This window comes from Panthera onca, chromosome E1 (assembly GCF_046562875.1).
Source record: "Panthera onca isolate mPanOnc1 chromosome E1, mPanOnc1 haplotype 2, whole genome shotgun sequence".
In the NCBI taxonomy this organism is placed as follows: Eukaryota; Metazoa; Chordata; class Mammalia; order Carnivora; family Felidae; genus Panthera; species Panthera onca.
In genome coordinates this window covers 34,999,231-35,017,640 of record NC_138352.1, presented here as the reverse complement: position 1 = coordinate 35,017,640, position 18,410 = coordinate 34,999,231, and the positions used below count along the sequence as shown (strand labels likewise).

Below are 18,410 nucleotides of genomic sequence, written 5' to 3'. Positions count from 1 at the left end.
TTCAATGGAGGAAGTGACTCTGACAGCACGGTGGGTGGTGACAGCTTAGGGAGGCACAGGTGAGGGTATTCCTGGCCAGGACAAGGACTTGCCTGAGGAAACCATTACAACTTAGCACCCACTGTTTCACACGTGTGGTGTGCCCCATGGTACGGTCAGCCTTGGAGATACTGAGCAGAACAATAGGTTTCTGCCCTTGGAGAGTTCAAGAGGCCCATCAGGGCAGGGGGAGCAGAGTGGTGGAGACAAAGCAAGGTAGGTAGGTGGAAGCCAGGGACAGACCTCAGATTCCAGGGGGAAGTTTTCTACTTGGCTGCACTAGGGATTTGGGGTTCAGTTGCAGATGCTGTAGGAAGAGGCTGGGAATGGAATATTAATGGAAAAAATGGATGCATACTCCATCCTCAAGGCAAAGTCCTGACCTGCTAACCGGTACCAATTCCTTGAACCCTTGTGGGACAGACACACGGGCGATCCCTGTGTCCTGTCTTCAGGAAAAACGTCCTGGATAGTTTCTCACGTCAGGTCCGAGAGGAGGAAAAGGATGGGAGCTAGGTTCGATGGGAGGGTTCCCAGGACCTTAGGATTAAGGTAACGCAGTAGAGTCATCTTCCGATGAGAAGCTGCAATTGTAGGGAAGTTATTATGCTTGGTAGTCACGTGAGTTGCGGCTCGACTGGGTCTAGGGATCGGATCTCTCCTTTTGCTTCATGATGCTCCCCAGAGACGTTTGAGTTGACAGCCCGCTCCACACTAGATTCTAAGCTCCAAGAGGCTGGGGCTGTATCTGTCCTGTTGATTGCTCACATCAAGTTCCCTAGCCCAACCCCCAAGTCCTAGCAAAGGCCATGCACAGAGGAGGGAACTTGAGTGATACTCGAACAGGTAATTGCTGCCTGCCCAGCTAAGGCTGACAGGGAAAGGATAAAAACCAGGTGCAGACTCCTCCTAGAGGAGATGAATCAAATACGATAGCAAACAACTGCAATCGGAGGCAGCCGGAACTCCCGAGGCTAAAGCTTTTAGACCAGAATGCAGACGTCTCCTGTCTCCTGACAGGTCCTGTTTTAGTATCTTGGTTTTGGAGTCAACAGGAGCAGGGACCTGCACACACTTGGATTCTTGCAGTATGTGGTCAGGTCAAATGCTTCTCTCAAGTCGCCCGCGAAGCCAGGCAACAGCCCCGCCCTACCCGATGCACCCAGACCCCTCCATTTTCCCACATCCACCTGGGGCTCACTTTTCTCCAAGACCTCTGCTCTCCTGACCTCCCTTGGGGTCTGAGTGTCTTGGAATGAGACCAGTTCACTGAGACTGGGAACAGGATCTTGGGGAGGGCCCCCTCTGAGGGTGATGACAGGTAGGACAGACAGGCAGAAAACATAAGTTGAAGTATTTTTGTTTTTTTATATACAGAATACAGGAAAGTTTCTGTAAAGTCTAAAACATTACAATTACTATGTACATTGGTACTACTTGGGGTTGGGGGAAGGGGAGAGGAGGGAGCCAGGGGTGGGAGGAACAGGAGAGAAGTGGCAAGAGAACAAAAAAAGGAGACGAAACAGGTTTACGACAAAAACGTCTTTGCTACAATAGACAATTTGAAGAAAACGCTCTACCACATGTAGTACTGTACAGTTTTTAAAAACATTGAAAAAATGTCATCACTAGATGTATTTACACAAAATCCAAATACACTTTTCCTTATTTGAAATAAAATAGATGGACAGCCAGAAAAAGAATTCATTTCTCATTTGTCCATAATACACAGTAGCTACCTGTAGTGCAACCGCTGCAGAAAGGGAAAATAACTCGGAGGGTGGGAACCACGGAAGTCGGGTGGGTAGCGATCTTTATATTAAATAAAACAATGATATTGTATAGATTTTGCTGTATGAAAACTGTATTTTTTTCTTTTAATATAAAACTATTGTCACTGCCACAAAATAGAACAAGTTTCTGATTATTTTACAACGGCGGGCGAGGGGGAGGGAGCAGGAGGCGGGTGGGGAACGGTTTGGTGTTGGAGGAGGTGTCCAGACCATCGGCCTTCCCCTCCCTGCCCACGCTGTTCCTCAGCTCGGGTCTGCCGCTTTCCCATGAAATGTCGAGTACAAATATATGTGCAAATGCCCCCTAGAACTTGAGAAAAGAAAAAGGATCTTTAAAAAACAGTCAAAAGGTTTTCTTCATTTCATGCAAAGATTGTAGTTGGAGGGTTTCCGGTGGAGTATAGAAAAAACCCGGGCTTGGTTTGTGTACATTTTTGCATTGCAGGAGTCTCGGGTCGGGCGGACGGGCGGGCGACGGGGTAGCCGCCAGTCCTAGGGAACGGAGTTGGAACGCAGCACGGGGCCCTGGTGGGGCTTGAGAGACAGCTTCTCGGCCAAGACCCCATCCTGCAGCAGGCCAGCATCGCCTTTGGGCTGTTTGGTCGCAAACTCAGTGATGCTGAACACAAACTGCAGGCACCCCAGCTTGATGTAGCTGCCGTGGTGCAGTAAGGCCGTGCCCTCCCAGCCGGCCCCACTGCCCCCAATCAAGCTCGAGCTGCTGGCTTTGCAGTTGCAGGGTCTCCGCTGTGGCCCCTGGGCCTGGGAGCTCATCATGGCTGCCTCCTCACTTGGCTCTTCATCCTGTTTCTGGTGCCGGCGGCGCCCTGGGAACAAGGAGGGTGGTCACGGGACAGGAACAGTGAGCAGCCAACCCACCCAAGGCGGTTTGCCAGCGCTGGGCCCTGCACCTCCCCATTCTAACTGCTATGTGACTAGGGCTGAGGGACACCCGGAAAGGGCCAGGGGAGCCTGAAGTCCCCAGGCAGGTGTGTGCCTAGCACTCGCTTCTCTGTGGTCTCCCTGGGCCCGCGAGCAAGGAGAGCCTGGCCGACGGGACCCGGAAGGCAAGAGAGCAGGCCGTCGGCAGAAAGCCAGAGCCACCCTGAGGGGGCCTTAAGAGAACACGTCTGAAAAAATGGCCGGATTCGTGGCCACAGGCTCCGACTTACTGATGACACTCTGCACTTTGGCAACAATACTGCTTGGGGGGGTTGGCGGGGTCTTCTCAGAGAAGTCACATGAATACAGCACATTGTCCACCGTTGTCCCGTGCTCACTGTAGTTTAACAGCTCATAATGTTTGGTATTCTGAGGAGGAGGAGGGAAGATAAGATGTGTGGTCTGCTGCGTGGGGCCTGGGGCTAAGGGGAGAGAGGACACATGGAGAAGGCTGTGCTGCTCTACCTGGGGAGCTCTCTTTGTTCCCCAGTCAAGCCCCCCTGCCCTGTCTCTTTAGAATGGGGCTCAAGACTCACCTCCTCAGGGAAGCCTACCTTCCTAGTGGCCCTCACCACCCCCCCCCACCCCCGCTCTCCCACCACTGCTCTACTCTGCCTCCTGGGTCCTGGCTCCTGTAGAAATGCTATTCGCTGGCACAGAGGGCCTGGCTTCCTTCTATGCAGATCCCCTCCCCTGCTTCCGGGTGGGCTCCCCCCACCCCGCTGAGCCTGTGACCAACCTCAGGAGAAATGGTAGCACCGCTCCTAGGGAGCGTTAGTCACGGCAGGATGCCCTTTCACACCAAGACCCTTCTACTCCAGGAATGACAACGAGCGAAAAGAAGACCTCCCACCTCCCTTCCCCTCACCCAGGGCACTGAACAAAACCCTGGTGCCTGGGAGAGGCCTCAGGCTGTGAGAGTTCTCCCACCCCTTCCCCACCCCTCACCTCATCATAGAATATGCAGGCGTGTTTCCCAGACACGTAGTTACAGTGACCATAGTTTGTAAGGCACACGTCCATGTCAGCTCCTGTAAGGTGGCAGGAGTAGAGGCAAAGGCAGGCAGAGAACAGACGGTAAGGTGTATGCATGGGAAGGTGGGGGGCAGGGAGTTAGCTTCTGGGTGGGCACCGGGAAGACCTTAGTGGGAGACCAGCTCAGGGCCCCTTCCTTGTATATTTGAACAAAAACCAACGTCTTTTCCACTCCCCTTCTGAAGAACAGGTGTCCCTGCCAGCTGATCTCCTTCAGAACATGTGGCTGCTGCCCAGAAGGGAACAGTGAGCTCCTGAAGAGGGTGGGTTATTTCCATGAGGGCACAACATGGGGTGCGGGGCTCATAAATCCTATCTTTGGAAAGAAAGGAAATTTCTAGGCCAAAGGCTAATCTGACTGTCCCTCTGTACAAGATGCAGGACTAACTGAAGGTTATGGGTGTGTGAGCACCATCACTTTTTCAAAAACCTCCAGGGACAAAGTATGTGCCCTCTCCTCCGGTTTTATCTGCTTGTTTAAAATGCCTCACTGAGCAGCAGTCATGGCTGACTTTCCCCTCTCCTGATATCACGCTGGGCCCAAAGCAAAAGGGCTTGAGGCAGGGAAGACAAGCAACCGATAGTCTCCTTTCTTAGTCCCTCTTGCCCAGGTATCTGCTGGGTTAAACCAGTCGGCCCGAGGGAGGGTTTCCCTTACCCCTTCCTGGCCTCCGCGGGAAGGGGTGGTAGTTTCTAAGGCTGAACAGATGCGGTGCCCCCCCCTGCCCCCAGCTGGCTCACCTGTCCCGATGTAGAGGGTTCGATAGCACATGTTCACAGCTCCTCCCAAACCCAAGAGAGGGTAGAACACAGCTCGGGCCTGTACTTCCTTTCTTTGCACTACAAGACAAACACAGGGGCAAGATCATTCAGAAACTCAGAACCTGGACCTTTGGCTCACGGTCTAGAGAAAATAATCCCACTAGATGAGTCATCTTTAAAAACTCACCTTGGACACGGGGCTGCTTCAGGGTGGCACTCTCTCCCCCCACCCACAGCATTTCCAACACGGGGTAAGAGAGACCATCTTTGAAAGTGGTCACAGAATTCAAAGATGAAAGTACTTTAAGTTCCTGGGCTGACTGGTTTATCAGGGATATACCAGATGTACTATAGGGAGGCCAAGCAAAACAACAGTAGGCACAGACCAGTGTTTCTCGAACTTTAATGTGCATATGAATCAACTAGAGATCCTGTCAAAATGCAAATTCTGATTCTGTGGGTCAGAAGCGGGGCCTGAGCTCTGCGGCTCAGTAAGGGTTAATGCTCAAAGGAATATCCAAAGCAGTTAATGTCTTGGGAAAAATTTTCAGGAGACTAGCCCAAATGTTACTTTATTCTTCATCATCATCATCATCATCATCATCATCATCATCATCATCATTTTTAACGTAAGCTCCACACCCAACATGGGGCTTGAACTCCTGACCCTGAGATCAAGAGTTATATGCTCTACTGACTGAGCCAGCCAGGTGCCCCTAGATCAACTGCTATTCTGCTTCTCACCTTGAACTTGAAAAATTCCCTTTTGGGAAACCTTTGTAACCCAAATATTTGGAAGTAGTTCAGCAGAAAGTGCACCACATATACCCAAAGGCATTCGTAGCTGCTTTGTGTGTCTCAAAGCGGATGAGCACGAAAGTTACAACAGACTTCCCCGAGTCTGACGTGAAAGCTGTGGTTGCGATTTTGTTCCAGCTTTCTGGGAAAAGAAACCACGGCGCTTTATTAAGGCCATCAAAGGCACACATGGAACACTGAGATAGTCAAAGCCCAGACTCCTCAGGAGGGGAGACGGCCGCTCACATGCACAGGGGAGATCTGACGGTGGGCTGCGGCGGCAGGGGTGTGCGTGCGCACCTTCTGTGTGGTGCCCTCCAGAAGCCAGCGGATGTGCCCCGACACTGCCCGGTGAAGCTTGGACCCGGGAGGGGAAAAGCTGATGTATTCTCTGCAAGGCCAGAAACTTGATCAGCTTCTCGTCCAGCATATTTATCTCGATTTCTATTAACCAAAGAGAGAGATTAAAAAAAGCAGCTGAGGAGGAATTGGAATGTGGAAGTAGGTGAGGGTCACAGAGCAAATAGTTAAGCATTTCTAAAATCTAGCCAAGTGATTTTTCTCGAACAGGCGAGAGTACAAAGTGGCCTAAGGATCCAGAGCTCAGCATCTCACTGGCCGTTTGCAGTGAGATGGACCCCAATGCAGCCTGTGCAGATGCCTCTTGCAGTGGGCAGCTTGATTTTAGGTTAAGCAGTCCTAGAAAGGTAGAACAAAATAGACCACCTGCCTGCCTGTGGAGGAGGCCTGGATGCTGGACATGGAGGCTTAGATCTGCTACCCACCCTCTCTTCAGAGGTCAAGCTCTGCCTCCATTCTCTTTGACTTTGGGAACAAGGCCCTCCTGGTTTTATTCTGCCTCAAGTAATTCTCTTCTCACAGGTTCAACTTGGTCCCACTCTCCTTTCACCTTGGAGTCTGTATATAAGCATGTGTAGAAGGCAGAGGTGGGAGGGAGCCTTCTTTCTTAACCCACATTCCCAGCCCTCGGAGGTCAGGCATCCCTTCTGTTCCTTTTCTGAAATGAGCTCGAATGCCGCGCAGGGACAGCACCTTCACGCAGCAGCAGCTGGTGGGAGAGCAGCAGCTCACGCACTCACCTCCATTGACATCCATGAATGCTCGCAATGAGTTGGTGAGGTCCACCATGGCAGTAGAGTTGGCTGGGAAAGAGGGTACGGTTAAAGCGCTTCCTATGGATAACGTGCCGGGGCTGACCTTGCCATCTGGGGACGGAGCAGGAAGACTATTACTTACGTCGCCTGAGGGAAACCCACCGGTCTAATCCCCCACTGCCGAGACAGGTCTGGATTTCGGACCCAAGGTGATGTTCCCTTCTTGATTCTCACCCCATAGGCTCTGGAACTCCTAGAGCTAAAAATGTGTGGTGAGCAAGGGCAGATGGAACGACAACGCACCCGGGCACGCAGGAGTCTCCAGAGCATGGAGAACCAGTGAAATCTACTGCTCTGGGAAATGTGGTAGGGTGGCTTTGTTCTCTGGGCCGTGACTACCTCCCTGCTGCCTCCAGTCATTCAACTAAGTGGTGCCTGCCCCTGCGTTTCCTGCCTCCTGAATTTTGACTCACAGGGTGCAAGATCTATCTAGGCTGGTATTTAGAGGTAAACAGAGACAGGAAAAGAGCCTGAGGGTAGGGGCCATCCTGGGACCAGGGGCCCCCATGCAGAGAAGTCACAGTCACCTGGTTACCGAGACTCCCAGCTGACTAGGAGGCCAGCTTCAGTTCAGACGGGAGAGACCACAGGGGGTTCCAGCAGCATCTGAAACCTGGTTCAGATGCTGGGGTCAGCAATCTCGAGGTCCAGAGTGCTGACTGGGGACAGCTGAGAGAGCAGGTCCACACTAGGCCAAGTATGGGTGTAGGGGACCGCCTTTCTGCAAGTGGCCCAAGGGTGAGCTTCTGGGCCGGATCAACCTCTTTGGGCATGCCACTCTGCAGCTATCCTGAAAGGTGGTGTTGCTTTCTAACTCTGCGTTCCCTGGCATGGAAGCTCCTTCAAACCAGGGGGCTCTGAGAATCTGGATCAGGTGTGACCTGGTCTCTGGTGTGGATCATGAAACACGGAGGCCATCACCTAGAACCTCAGGCTGGCCACAGGGGTTCCAGAGATCATGCTGCCTTCCTCTAAGGTGATGGAACAAAACAAGCAGAAGACTAGGCCTGAAATGGGAAGGTGGAGTCAGGAGACCCAGCCGTGGTTCCGATCCTGCCACTGACTCGGTAGGTGACCTAGAGGAAATCACTTAAACTTTCAGAGCCTAAGCAACCCCACCAATAAAACGGGGGACAAGTTAACACATGCTTTCTCCTCTATCACATAAATGGGGAGAGGACAAATAAGACCAAGATCAAAGTCCTCTGAAATATGCACAGGAACGTAAGTGTTTTCTGAAGTTTAACTGCCAGAAATAGCATGAAACTACTCCAAATCACCCCCAGGTTGAGCACCACTCACCTGATGATGGCGCTGGTGAGCAGAATCGTTGGTTGGCTCCTGTGGCCAAGATACCATCTCCTGCTGCTTGGGGGGGAGTGAGCACCCGGGTGGCATTTGGGGGTGAGCCCAGTGGCCTTGAATCTGTCAATGGAGGTCCTATCTGTGATTGGACAGTCTTTCTTTGCAAAGTGCTGGTGTTCTCGATGCTGGCACAAGAGCTGGGAATGGAAGGGGGCAGGCTTGGGACAGGAACCAAACTCCTCTGGGGGCAAGAGCTGGGGCCAGTGGCATTCTCTGTCTTCACAATGATGCCGACGGTGTGGTTCTGAAGCCCCCCAGCCGCTGGTGGCGTGAGGGGCCGGGGCCAGCCTTGCCGGTGGGAGAGGCCTGGTAAGGGGGTGTTGGCGCCTGGAAGTCGCCGGGGGTCCGTGGAATCGGTGGGGTTGCTGTAGAGGTGTGGGCCATTGGCTTTCACCTCTGTGCTCACTGGCCCGTTGGCAGTCCCGCAGGGGGCTTTCTTGGATTTTTCCGCACAGGAACTGCAGCTGATGTCCTCTAGGGCTGGGGGCTGGTGGGGTGGAGAGCAGCTCAGGGAGTTCTGGGAGCTAATCCCCGAGGGGCAGGATAAGGGGCAGTGGGAAGGTGTAGGTGCCTTGTCAGCTGTTTGCAGGGAGGTGGTGATTGAGCTGTCAGTCACAATAACAGGCTTAATATCAGCCTTCTCTGTCTGTTCAGAGTCCCAATGCGAAGGCATCTGCTTAGCAGATAAATGTTTCAATATGCTGCACTGGAGCGCAACAACACTACAGAGCCACTGCAATGGAAGGAGAGGAGAGGAGAGGAGGGTGAGAGGCCTGGGAGGCGCTGGTCCTTCCTGCCCCAGAGGCCAGGGCTACAGCACAGCTGACAAACACTGTTTCCAAGGTCCCACTGCAAATGCCCAGAAAAGGTGTGCTTGACTTCTGATAAGATTCCATTTCCATTCCCAAGCAAGACTTGTTGGTATACTCAGCAGCCAACACCCTGGTCGGCAGAGCTCACCTTGTGAACCAATATCCAGCAAGTACCCTAAGCAACTGCTGTGTGTCCAGCCCTATCAGCTAACCTCTCTATGGGTCTACTGGTCTCTTTCTGCAAGACAGACTTGCTCATCTCACAGCACACTGGGGGACGGATGGAGAAAAACAGACTGCTTGACTGTATTTCTTTTACTTGCCTCAGAATATCAGCCAGAGGTTCTCTCTGGAATATTCAACCACTGGGGGCTGGAGAGTGGGGGTCGGTGGGATTGCAGAAGATGGGGATGGGAATGGCACTGAGGCTACTTCCAGTAACAGCTGTGGTGAGAAGGAAGGAAGATTGGCTTTGGAATCCCAGCCCTGCCTTCACTCACCTCTTGCTGCTCTGCCTGGGTGGCTAAGTGCTCAGAGTTCAAAAGGTGCGTCTGTGATTCCTCGGGGATCCCGTTGCAGATCAGCTCCCCATCCCGAATGGCCGCGGGTGCAATGAGAGGGGGTGGAAACTGGTACTGAGATTTTATAGCATCGGGAACCTGTTTAGTATAGAAGGAGGAGGAGACGGAGATAGTGCCGACACGTCCAGTTGATTCTGCCTCTTCTGTCTGCGGTGCTGATGCCCGCGGGACCATCGTGCACTCTGGGGTCCACTAAGACAAGGAGGCTCAGTGGGCTGCAACCGCTCTGTGCCTCAGACACACACGCATTAGCTAGAGAAGGCACAGAGCTGGAAACGACAGGTGTGCGCCCCGTCCCCCACCTTCTTCATTCAGGTCTACGGCCCGCAGAAGCCAGAAACCATTGCTTTGGCCTAAAGAAGTGTAGGGCTGACACTGGACACAGCTTCAGAGTGGTACTCTCTAGGCTCTCACTGCTCAGCATCAAGTTTGGGAGAGTAAGCCGTATCTGAGAGGTAAAACGTCAAAGGAGGTCACATTTACAGTGGAAATGCTCAGCACGAAGTCTGGCCTGTGATAAGCACTCAGTCAATGTCAGTTTTCTTCGTCCACTCATTCATGACTCATGAAACAACTGAAGACCTCTTTGTTGTACAAAGACAGAAGACACGTTCTGAATCATGCCATGTAAGGATGAAAGAGCCACACAACAAGCCAAGAGTCATTCATACATTCAACCAACATTTATTGAGTACCTCCTGAGTCTGGACACTGTACCCAGTCCTAGAGATCCAGAGATGAAGAAAACTTAAGCTCTGCCCTCAAGGAGCTCACAGTCTCGTTGGGGGAGATAAACATTACAATACAGTGTAATGGGTCCTAGAATAGAGGCATGGCTAAGGAACTATTAAAAATATGGAGGAGAGTGCTTGTTTCTGTCTGGGGGACAAGGACAGATTTTATAGGAAGGCAGTATTTGAGACTTGGAAGTTGAGAACTTCCAGGCAGACAAAGGGGAAATAAGGGTAGGGGAGCAGCATACAAGGCAAAGAGATGTGGAAGCACATGACGGACTTGGAAAACATTTGGAGAACAGATTTGGTGACCGAGTCCCTATGGAGGATAACAGAAGAACTGAAAACGGTTCCCAGAATTTTGCCTTGAAGGACCGGGTGGAGATTGCGGTCATTCACTGAAACAGGAAATACAAGAGGAAGAGCAGATTTGGAGGCAGAAGACTTTCGGTCTTGGGCAAGTTGAGACTGAAGTGTCTGTGGGATGGGCAGACAGATATGAATCCAGACATGAGGAGAAAATCAAGAGATATGGAATTGAGAGACAGCACCATTAACGGTGGTGGCTGGTGCCATGGGCTTGTCCAAAGTCAGACAGGAATGGGAGGGGGAGGAATGGAGTGGTAGGCAAGCCTAAGGTTGCCCCCCTTGGCGAAGAGTGAAGGGGTAGCAGGAAGAGGAATCCCTAACACAAAGTTCTTAGCCAATTTTGCTGCCCTGCTCTACATCAACAATGAGGATGGTTCAGGTCAGAGCTGGAACACTGTCCACCACCGTCCTGTGCTACCACAGTCCTCACTTCACTCTCAAATTGTCCAGTACGGAATGCTCAGCAGGCAGCTCTTTCTGCCCACGTGTCCTGTCCCCGTGCTATAACAAAAATACTTGTCTGCCCTGCAAGGAAAAAAAGGTGCTATTCAGGCAACTCGTGCCCTTGGATTTTCCTCAAGAATAGGGAAAGCTTGGGGCACCCAGGTGGCTCAGCTGGTTGAGCATCTGGCTCTTAATTTCACTCAGGTCATGATGTTATGGTTCAGGACATGAACCCGCGTCTGGTTCTGCACTGACAGTGCAAAGCCTGCCTGGGATTCTCTCCCCACCCCTTCACCCATCTCTGCCCCTCCCCTGCTTGTGCTCTGCTTCCTCTCTCTCTCAAAATAAATAAATAAACATGAAGGGGAGGGGGGAAGAATAGGGAAACCTTTGAAGGGGGAGAGGGCATTGTGAAATAGAATTTTCTCAAGGCTTTCTGGGACTGTTCACTTCAGCCGCCAGGCTCTCTTCCAAATCCACATGGTGAATTACACAGTTTAGTTTACTTTCAGATCTGTTTTACTGAGATATGAGGCATGCCACCTCTATAATACCCCCAACTGAAAACACCTTGATTTAATTTTAGAAACCGGTATTTATATTGAAGTATAAATATTTACACACTTAAGAGATTGTTATACAATTTCCAACAGTTAACATCTTGCTAGCTTGCTAGCGCTGACATCCACTGGAAGTGATGGGAGTGGGGTGAGTGATTTAAAGGGTTGCTGCCACCAAGTGGCCATATTTGAGAATTGCTGGTCTCCACTGGCACACAGCACAGCCTGTGTGCAGGATTATTCCAAAAAGAGAAAAATCAAGCTTCTATGTGGGTCCACGGTGTTGGGCTCTCTAGGTTAAATGAATGAGGAAACTGAATGGCTTTTGAGAAACAGCCTCAACACCACCAAATGCTTTTCAATAAAGGAATTTTTTCTGTTGATCTCAGCAGATCTCAGCTAAAGTTGACACTTTAGCAACTGTCAAGTGCATACAAGAATGTCAGATATTATTACGGCAAGGCCACAACTTGGAATATTCGTTATATGTTACCAGCACCTTGGAAAAACAGATTTAACTCTCCTTTAGGCATTTTCCTCTTAAGTTTCTCAGCTGGGATAGCTCCTCCCTTCCACATGGGTCTCTGCTTTATCACCATCACCTTCACCCCGCCAGACAGCTCTTGGAAAGGGGCCACCTCCCAGGAACAGATAGCATGAGTACCAGGCCAGGGGTGGCAATAGCAGAGCACATCCGTCTGGCGGAAGGGGCTAACGAGCACTCATCAGGAGAACTGAAGACTTGCAGAGTTTGGGGTTTGGCCTTGGTAATCCTGACCACCGCCCTCAAGTATTAAAATGTGTGGTCACATTCACCACTTGTTGAGACACCACAGACAAATCTCAGGGCTTCAGTCTCCCTGTCTATAAATTTGGGACCACAATCCTCTGTCTATCCCATGAAAGCAATCAGAGCCCACTCTCCTGCCTGCTCCAGGTTGGGACTCACCTTCAAGCTTCTTCTTTTGACTGACTGGAGCACTCGGCGGTTAGGAGGGTGCTTCTTGTGGATTCGGTTCAGGAAGTCCACTTTGACCACATGCTGCGAAATGGTGTCCTGGAAACGGTCAAACACCTGGCACCGATTGCTCAGCGTCATATTCTTCTGGTTCAGCTAGGGACAAAGCAGACACACTTTTACAATGACCCTCAAAAGGCATCCCCTCCCAACTAACTATCCTCTAGGTCTGAAAAATAGAAGCCCTTGGCCAAATAGGTTCCTTCTGTCAGGGGCTGATACGTCAACACCCCTGTCAGAGGGCTAGGGAACACCGGTAAGACTTTCTCCCTCAGTCCTGCCTGGTCCAGAGAGGGAAAACTGGTATGTTCCTATTCCCTAGAGAGGCTTGAGGGGGACAGGAAATAGGAAATTAGTCACAAGTACCCTTCAAATCCAGCCTGACAGCTCAGACCACCTTTTGCCAGTGGACCCTAACAGAGCACAGGTTTCAGAGGACAGGCGGGGCCTTGGCCCTCGAGACCCAGACTTCCTTTCTAGCAAGGCACTCATTCCCACGGGAAGCAGGACGGTTTCCTATATAGGAGCTTGGCTAACAGCAAGGATCAGCACCAGAATCCTGTGTGTTCTGCTCTATTCCTCTTCCAACATACCAGGGAACATTAGTGAGCCCATCTGGATATCACAGTCCTGCTCTAGAGGAGGAGGAAACCCTGGGCTGCTCTAAGAGGCCGAAGGGAGGGAAGAAAGAATTTTGCGCAGCAGCATACAAAAGGCATATAAAAACTATGCCACTTTCCCTCTAAACTTTAATGCAAAAAAGATCTGCTCAGAAGCTTCATGATTAGTAAGGTAGGAAAAACCCCTAAGTGGCTAAGTAAATAAATTATCTAATTAATAATTTTTCATCTGTTGGAAAGTTGCTCTTTAAGATTCATATTTGGGCGTATAGCTGATGGTAGTTTTTTTCTGGTTTGGCAGGAGGCAAAATGAAACACTCGTAACTGAGCTTGGAGAGAAGCTTCCTCCTACATAAACCTTTCTGAGCAGCGTTAGCCAAATGAAGAGGCCAAAGCAAACGTTTTTGCCCCATGTGTGCAAGTCTATAACCAAGGCTCCTCAGTGCAATGTGAGGAGCACTCTGTCACGCTGAGGGTCAAAAGACATTCCGTGGTCATTACCATCTTATACACAACGTCTTAAGCAATAATCTTTTTAATCTGGAAAGGCTGAACTTATAAGGGAGCTGCTCTTCTGAAGCCCTCACCCATTCAACCTTGTAAACGGCTGTTCTTAGTGCCTAGAAGGAAAGGGCCTAAGCCTAAGCCTCTTTTGGAGATAGCAAACTACAGTTCTGTTTTAGCCCCAGGAAGCGTCTGGAAAATGTACCCAAGACTCCTGGGAGATAAGATAAAAGGACCCTTACACCAGTCATTCATTCAACAACTTACTAACTATCATGCACCATGGTAAGGTGGGGGTCAAAAACTAAAGAGAAGGGGAAGATCCTCATGGGATGCCTAGGACACGTTAGTGTTCAATAAATGGCTGAATGTTTGGAACACTGTTATCCATGTCAATTCTTCAATTCTCCCAAGTTACTGGGATTTGTCTGTCATTCTTGAGATATGAGAATAAACATTTTAGAATTTCTAGTTTGCTCCCTCTAAAAATAAGAGACAGGAAAATACAGAGGCAGCTACCACGAGAACATTTATTCCCATGAGTTGGATCGAATATACGCACCCCCCCCTCCTTCATGGCTATAACATCAACTGCTCAATTCACCATGGAATAAATTTATGTATAAACAATCAAGTCTGCCTGTACAGCTAAAACAAGGCATTGTGGGAAAATGCAAAACGCACAGCTGAGGCATGTCAAAGTGATTGGAACTGAGTAGGATGGTCTGCAGAAATCCGTATTTGAGAGATTACATAGCGAACTCTGGTACAAAGCTGACCTTACTATGCTTTCTACTGAATCAGGCCATGCCCTGGCTGTGCCCAGAGAGAACAGAAGGGACAATGCTGTACTTACCACCACATGTTCGATGTGATTCGGACACATCCATCTGCCCAGGGGCATGGCAGTGAGCGGTGGCTCGAGGCAGTCCATGTGGAACAGGAGGGGGCAATAGTCACACTGGATGAGAGGGGCCACACGGCAGCTCCTGCAAAAAAGAGATGTAGGCCATTTCTGTGGCAAGATGGGAGAATTCAAACCAACTGTGCACTATGGAATAGCCTCTCCTTAATCCTCACAACGTTCTCCCAGGCCTCCTCCCCCAGTGATCAGTTACACTCAGTTAGGAAGATGGATGAGGTTGGGGGCTACCACCAGGCTCTCCATTATTCTCTAAGAGGAATGTGTCTTGTGGGGAAGTGAATGTTTATTTGGAGTATAGCTAAAGTGGCTGTCAGAGCAGGAATGATCAATGCTCAGTGCCCACAGGGGGAAGACAGCCAACTCTGCTCTGATTTTTCTACTCCTTAAAAGAAAGTAACTACCTTATTTAAAAAAACAAACAAACAAAAAAAACCCCAACAACAAAAAATCCCTCTAGCCCTGTTTCTAGAGTCTTACACTACAGCAAGAAAGGATTTCTCTTCTGCGTGAAGCACCCAGCAAAAATGACACAGGAAGAGTTGTGTTGGGAAAGAATTCTGTGATGTATTCATGTATATGCACAGTTCAAGGGAGGGGCTTCAGCAAGTAACTATGATATTCCCTGGGTCCCTGAGATGCACTGGAGCCTCAGTCTGGGCCTGGCTCAGAGTTCTTTCTGCTGCCCTACTATCTAGTTCCCTATAGCTTTTGTTGTGGAACCTTTCTTTCTTTCTTTCTTTCCTTTTTTTGGGAACATTTCTTTTTGATGGCTATTTTCTCCTGCTATCCTGCCCTTCTAAGATACCCAGGCCAGTAAGTCCAGCGTCAGTAATTGAAGCAGCTGGTTCCCGTCACTGAGGAGATCCTTTTTGAAGGAAACCAGTGTCTCAGGGAAGCTACAACTGGGGCAGCCTGGAGGCTTTTGGAAGTCATCCAGTCTGATGCATGTTAGCTACCATGGATACTTGTACTGCTTTTAAACTCATCTTTGGTGATTTAAAAAGTTATTTGCCCTTTCCAGGGACCTGTGTCTCTGCTGGCCATGGTTCCTCTTGCTAGCTAGTCAAAATATCTCACGCTTCTGTTTAAGTCCAACCCCTCCTATTCGAGCCTCTATAAACACAGTCTACAGTACTTAAGGGAATTTGCTGTGAAGACAGTCAAGGCTCTGGTCAATTAGTCACTCAGTCTCTGTACTCATACCATCAGAATATGGGTTATCCCCATTTAACAGACAGAGTTTGGGAGAGATGATGGAAGAGAGAAAAAAACCTCATTTGCTGAATATGGGGAAGAGTCCTTAGTATGGACGAAAAATACCTGTTACATGTGAAGCATACTTTGACTGGTAAGGGAACAAGACCATTGTGATCTAACTCATGCTGTGTCTTCTTAACATTTTTTCCCGTGGTTTCCTCCTTTCTTCTCCTCTTGCTAGAACCTAGAAGAGAAATTAATGGTGCTGAACTCTCTTGGATGCAGAGTTCCTAGTCTGGGATATGGAAACAACAATAAGTGAAAGGAACAGATCTCCGTAAGAGCATGTGCCACAGCCTAGACACGGGTCTCTTTCTGAGACCCCCTCGGCTGGTTTCAAATGAGAAAAAAGAATAGGAAGGGAGGAAAAGGAACACTGAGACATAAATCAGAACTATGGTCTGAAGTCACCTGTTCTGTGGCAGAAACACATCTATGTTTTGCAAACATGAAGTGGTCAGAAGCTTAGGATGTTAGATACTGCAACCTAAGAAATACACATGCCCAAGTCAAATGGTCAACAAAGACTGTTCTGTGGAGGTGGCTGAAGAAAAGACTATAATTTTACTGCATTTTTATAGAAATCAGAAAAGTTTTGATTCTATATACCTCCTGCTGACTGAACAGCATTCTTAAGCCTGCCAATTTCACTTTCTCTGGGAAAAAGAAAATAACATCCAGAAGCTTTGTGGCATCAAGTAGAAGACATGATTAAAGGGGAAAAAAAGGGCAATTTGGTAACATTTTATCAAACTATAAATGCATAGTTGTAACCCAGCAATTCGAACAGTAGGAATTTACCCTACAGATACACAATGTTATATTTACAGAATTATTTGAAGAAGCATCTATAATAACAAAAGATCAGGAACAACCTGAATGTCCATTAATAGGAGATCAGTGAAATAAATTATGTCATGTCTATATGATAGACTATTATGCAACCATTAATAAAAACTGAGGAATGTCTACATTAATATGGAAAGATCTCTAGAGCATACTGTGAGGTGAAAAAAGCAAGATGCAGACCAGTATACCAAATAAGCTATTTAAAGGGAAAATACTGAGCATATTATATTTCTTTGCTTATATACGCACAAAGAAATTCCAGAAGGAGATACACAAGAACCAAACAGTGGTTATCTGAGAGGGATATGAAGGTAGAGATCAGGCAAATGGCAGGCAGGGGTGGAAGGGCAATTTTTCATTTTAAGCCTTTTTATATTTTTCGGCTTTTGAACCATGTGAATATATTACCTATATTTTTAAAAAGGGGATACCTTGAAGGGCAGAAAATAGAAAACTGAATAAGCACGGTCAAGGCTAAAACCTTCAAAGATGTCCAGGAAGAACAAAGAACAGGAACATGAGAGTGGCTACTCGCCCGGTGATCCCACAGGCAGCACTGCCCTCTGGCTGGACAGTAGTCTTTTGGGGCAGCTGGGGTGGGGGGCGGGGACGCGACACTTTGGCTAACCTGGTAGTGCAGTGGTACAAGTCAGTTCATTGGGCAACTGAAATTGGGTGGGGTTCCGCTCCATGGCGGCAGCGATCAGCAGCTCAAAGGGCCGCCTTAGCTGGGGCTGCACATAGTCCGGCTCAGCTGCCACTGGCTCCTCGTCCACGTCAATGATGTCCTCGTCGACGTCATTCTGCTCAGAGGTGGGGGTCTCTGTGCTGGCGTTGGATGTGGGCGTGCCAGGCCGGCTGGCTCTCCTCTCCAGGATCCGGGCGTGGGCAATGGCCTTGAGTTCAGTTTTGCTGGCTGATCTGTCCAACAAGTCGGTATCACTGCTGGGAGATGTAGTCCGTTTGCCGGATTTGTCCACCAGTCCATTGACGTGGCCCAGCTCCTTTTTCTGCTCTCGTTTCTGTGCAAATGAACAGGTAGGCCCATCACATAAAGTACCACAAAACAGAAAGAGATGGATACTACAAAGACCACTAGCCAAAATTATGAAATTCTCCAACATGTTACAGACTCATCCACCTGGGGACTTGGAACACGGGTCTGTCCAAGTTGACAAAACTACAGCTGAACTAAACTAAAGCTGGCGAAACTGCAGCAGAGAATCACCAGACAGCAGGGAAAGTTAGAAACAATTACGCACATTTATCACACATCATTTACTTGAAGTCATCATTTGATGCACACCATCTCTATACAAAGTACAGGGGTAAAGGGATTAAAAGTTACCACAGCGAGAATAAATTTAGTGAGGCTAAGTGAGAACGGTGAGAAAAATATAGCAGGACTCAACATCACTGTAGTTTGCCATGGAGCATCCTGACCTCCTGAATGGGTTTAAGAATTTTGCTCAAAATAAAGTCTGCAAAAGCAAAGGTAAGATAGGCAAACAGAGGTCCCTGTCCAGGGAGGTTGGGTGCTGACAGGGAAAGTAACTACACTGCAAGGTGGTGGGGTTGTGTGTGGAAGGTAGCCACCCAGCGACCACAGTGTCTGAGAATGGTGGCTTTCAGTATTTCAAGTTTTACTAGGACTCTGGAAAGGACACTTCTTCAAATGGGAATGTGGGGAAATGGAAAAAGACTATATTTATTCAGTAGGACTGGACGACTGGTATTACATTTTCCTCTAGGACTCCAAAGAGCAGTCCAATGAAGGTTTAACACTGGTCTCTAATCAGGAGACCCGGGATCTGTCCCAGTTCTGCCA

General features: G+C 49.1%; 1 protein-coding gene across 2 annotated transcripts in view; it reads right to left on the bottom strand.

Annotated features, from left to right (window-relative positions):
• Positions 1 to 1,383: 1,383 nt before the first annotated feature.
• The window catches only part of PHF12 (PHD finger protein 12), a 41,816-nt gene continuing 24,789 nt past the window's right edge, over positions 1,384 to 18,410 (bottom strand). For both annotated transcript variants that reach the window (XM_060646824.3, XM_060646822.3), the window contains exons 4-15: positions 17,211 to 17,604; positions 15,797 to 15,917; positions 14,408 to 14,540; positions 12,359 to 12,523; positions 9,222 to 9,380; positions 7,847 to 8,642; positions 6,470 to 6,595; positions 5,670 to 5,813; positions 4,551 to 4,649; positions 3,723 to 3,805; positions 3,005 to 3,143; positions 1,384 to 2,659 (exon numbers count right to left, since the gene is read on the bottom strand). In XM_060646824.3, the coding sequence (XP_060502807.1) occupies positions 2,325 to 2,659; positions 3,005 to 3,143; positions 3,723 to 3,805; positions 4,551 to 4,649; positions 5,670 to 5,813; positions 6,470 to 6,595; positions 7,847 to 8,642; positions 9,222 to 9,380; positions 12,359 to 12,523; positions 14,408 to 14,540; positions 15,797 to 15,917; positions 17,211 to 17,604 (2,694 nt within the window). In that variant the 3' untranslated portion in view covers positions 1,384 to 2,324. The remainder of the gene's footprint in view (positions 2,660 to 3,004; positions 3,144 to 3,722; positions 3,806 to 4,550; positions 4,650 to 5,669; positions 5,814 to 6,469; positions 6,596 to 7,846; positions 8,643 to 9,221; positions 9,381 to 12,358; positions 12,524 to 14,407; positions 14,541 to 15,796; positions 15,918 to 17,210; positions 17,605 to 18,410) is intronic.